The sequence below is a fragment of the Frankliniella occidentalis genome, unplaced genomic scaffold, assembly GCF_000697945.3.
Source record: "Frankliniella occidentalis isolate FOCC.00 unplaced genomic scaffold, Focc_3.1 Scaffold74, whole genome shotgun sequence".
Classification (NCBI taxonomy): domain Eukaryota; kingdom Metazoa; phylum Arthropoda; class Insecta; order Thysanoptera; family Thripidae; genus Frankliniella; species Frankliniella occidentalis.
Window position 1 is genome coordinate 565012 of NW_026267204.1, and position 3131 is coordinate 568142.

The window sequence follows — 3131 nt, forward strand, 5'->3', positions numbered from 1 at the left end:
ATATTAATATACATGTAACATAGCAAATCACATTTAAAAACCACATTAGACTACAAACCTGTATGGCCCATCATGAAGTGCATCTTGACTGAGGTGCCTTGACAAGCCCTGCGCCCTACGCTCTTGATCAGCAAGTTCACGTAGTGCTTGCTGCTTGTAATAATTAGAAAGTTGATTTTGTGCAGAATTTACACCTCTTGTTGCAGAACCAGAGGGCTTCCTTGCTAGAGGAGACTGCAACATACGTTGCTTCCATTCCAGCAGACGCTTCATTGACTCCTCACGCTGAAGGACATAAAAGACAAATTGTTAATAACTTTAATGTTACACAAAATGTGGATAACACATGAGTTTCCACTAGAGGAATACGAACTGGTGTAGTCGCCTCTAGGGGGGAGGGGGTAGATAAGTCTGGTGTGGTGCTTAAAGCAGAGTACTGTTAACAAGTAAACATTTGCAACTCACTCTCTACACCGTAAGACACAGACAAATCCAATTTCATATTTTTCTAATATTTTTAAAGCTACTGATTAATGTTACAAACCTGTTGAAACTTTTGACTCCCATACTCAGCGCCTGATCGCCTGTGAGAATACAGTCCACTGCCACTTCCACTGTTTCTCCTCTGTTTGAATCCTTCTTCATCATCATCTCTCTCAGTGTCATATTTGTGACGCGGAAGGCGAGCACTGGCTGAGCGTGTGAAAGGCTGTTGTGTCATTGGTGTCTGCATCTCGGAATAGTAGGACAGAAGCTGCCGCTCCTCTTCCTCCTCAATCTGCTGCCTTTGAAGCTGTTCCTGCTGGCTCTGCTGTTTTTGATACTCTAGCTGCTGCTGCAAAATCTTTTGCTCCTCAAGAAGTTGCTGTTGTCTTCGCTGCATGTTCAAAATGTGCTGCTGTTCACTCTCCTATGAAACATAGAATGAAATGTGTTATTATTAAAAGTGGTTTTTAATCAATTGATAATTGTTTCAGACGATGGGGTAGGGAACTCCTCTCTTATTACTCAAGAGAATCAAGTTTTATTTCTAATTACCCTTAAAAGTTCAGCAGAGGGGGAGAGAACTCGATTAGCAGCAAGCTCAGCGACTCTAGAGGAGCTTTGGGATTGGAGCATGTTTGAAAAGGATGGGAAATTACTACGGGTGGGGGGTTGCTGGTTAGGGAGAGCACCACCAGGGCCCTGCTGGAGAAGGTAAGCTGATTGGCGCATTTTCTGGGCATAACCTTCTTCTGACCAGTACAGATTGTCAGGATCACGCATGATATCAAGACTTGACTTTGGACGTGGGGGTTGCGAATTAAGCTGAGATCTGGACCCTCTTACTTGTGGTTCTGGACTTTTGGTGATATCCATGCCATCCTCATGTCTGCAAAATAAACAAATTAAAAGAATAAAAGAAAGGGTTCAAATTTTTTAGAAGCAGAGAAAAATTGTTTGTGAAAATTATATTATGGCTTTAGTATGTACCTGCGAGCATCATAGTCAAGGAAATCGGCACTGTGGGGCCTTGGTGGTTGTTTTCGAGGACTCTGAGCAAGAGGTGTTAGTTGCTGCTTCTCATCAGGGCGTGAATTGTAAGTTGCTTCATAGCCTTTGGTAATAATAGTTGCACTCTGACCAGTAGTTTGAAGATAGGCCTGCTGTCCAAACTTACTAGCCCATGACTGGCTTTCCATCTGCCTTCGTTCACTGTTATAAATATCTTCATAATCAGTTGGCTTCATTTTATTGTTTAGAGCAGCCTGCATGGATCCTGCAGGGCGGCTGTAAGTGTCAGGAGTCCGTCGTTCTGCATTGTTAGGGGACATGACAAGGCGCGATTGGACTTGCGGCATTGCAGCTGGGTTGAACTGATAGTTGGACTGCATGAGTCTAGGGGGTTGCTGAGGCTGCGCTCCTAGGTTCTGATGATGTTCTGGTGACTGTTCGCTGGAGGAGCCCATGTCCTCATTAGCAAGGCGCCGTGGCTTGGGGGGTGCATTGGCGTACAGGTGATGGTGAAAGCTACGATCATCAAGAGCATTTAGTTGCTGTTGTTGCTGCTGTTGCTGCTGCTGTTGCTGCAGAAGGGGGCTCTGCCATCCATTCATGCTTCCAGAAACTGCTAACCTTGGTCGATACGAGCCAAATCCAGCCTCACTTTCATCACCGGGACTGTGTTGAGCATTAGTTGGCTGCTGAGTGATCACACGGGGATCCTCATAGCTGGAAAAAACAATTGAAAAAATTAGTTAAGGTATTAAATAGTTTGACAAGAATAGGGTAGACTAACACTGGACAGTTTTATCTGAACAGATTATACATACCAGTGTATAGTATCATAATCAATTTGATAAGATTCCTCTCTGATAGCAGCACAGAAGAGTTTGTGTTTCAAGCTTAGCAATGCTACCACGTCAAAATGAAAGGCAAGAGCAAGGCAACATAAAAATTAACTCACCTAGTAGGTCGATCCTGCAAGACAGAAGCGAGGCTCATGCAATGCATCCATTGCAGCATAATTTCATTGGTGTCAGCGGCAAAGTAGTACGTCCGCATGTTCGCGTGTTCTGCTTTGAAGCTGAACTTCCTGTAGACTCGATCGACTTGAGGTGTGCATGGTGATATAGTGTATGAGGGAAGCAGAATAGACCCAAGCAGCTTTTCTTCTTCCGGCCCTGAAAGAAGAGAAAGAAAAATTCCAACCGTGAAACGAATGAATCAAAGTCAACTTGAAACATAAAAACGGGTGAAGAAAAGTGTGAGAAAACGGGTTAGAAGATCTGCCTTGAACAGACAAGGTGGTTTTCTGACTGAGATTATTGAGCTCTGCTAACCTCCATATTGGATAAGCTGAATCAAAAACTAAAAATAATGAATGTTTTCTCTTCAAAATAAAAGCAACAAAGCACTTTTTCATTCAAAACATCTCCAAATAAAATTACACGGTGCGAGCGAACAGGAAAATGTCAACAAGCAGAAGCTACTGAACTTGGGGTCAAAGACCTGCAAAATTTTACAGGGGGGCAAACTCTGAGAAAAGGATTCGAACGGAATCTCGCACCAGGCAGGGCACTGGGATAACTCCCGAACGACCACCCCGACCCGAACGCGAACCGAACGCGGGGTGCCGTCGTACAACACTT

At 44.0% G+C, this 3131-nt stretch overlaps 1 protein-coding gene across 14 annotated transcripts in view; it reads right to left on the reverse strand.

Annotated features, from left to right (window-relative positions):
- Window positions 1-3107, reverse strand: part of LOC113214237 (uncharacterized) — a 28577-nt gene extending 25470 nt beyond the window's left edge. For 7 of the 14 annotated variants that reach the window (XM_052268679.1, XM_052268691.1, XM_052268685.1 and 4 more), the window contains exons 1-8: window positions 2823-3106; window positions 2447-2663; window positions 2313-2351; window positions 1474-2211; window positions 1039-1372; window positions 545-910; window positions 374-436; window positions 59-285 (exon numbers count right to left, since the gene is read on the reverse strand). In XM_052268679.1, coding sequence (XP_052124639.1) covers window positions 59-285; window positions 374-436; window positions 545-910; window positions 1039-1372; window positions 1474-2211; window positions 2313-2351; window positions 2447-2544 — 1865 coding nt within the window. In that variant the 5' untranslated portion in view covers window positions 2545-2663; window positions 2823-3106. Of the gene's footprint in view, window positions 1-58; window positions 286-373; window positions 437-544; window positions 911-1038; window positions 1373-1473; window positions 2212-2312; window positions 2352-2446; window positions 2664-2822 lie in introns of all 14 variants that reach the window. The other 7 variants (XM_052268689.1, XM_052268678.1, XM_052268682.1 and 4 more) reach the window with 4 other exon arrangements.
- Between the last annotated feature and the right edge of the window lie 24 nt (window positions 3108-3131).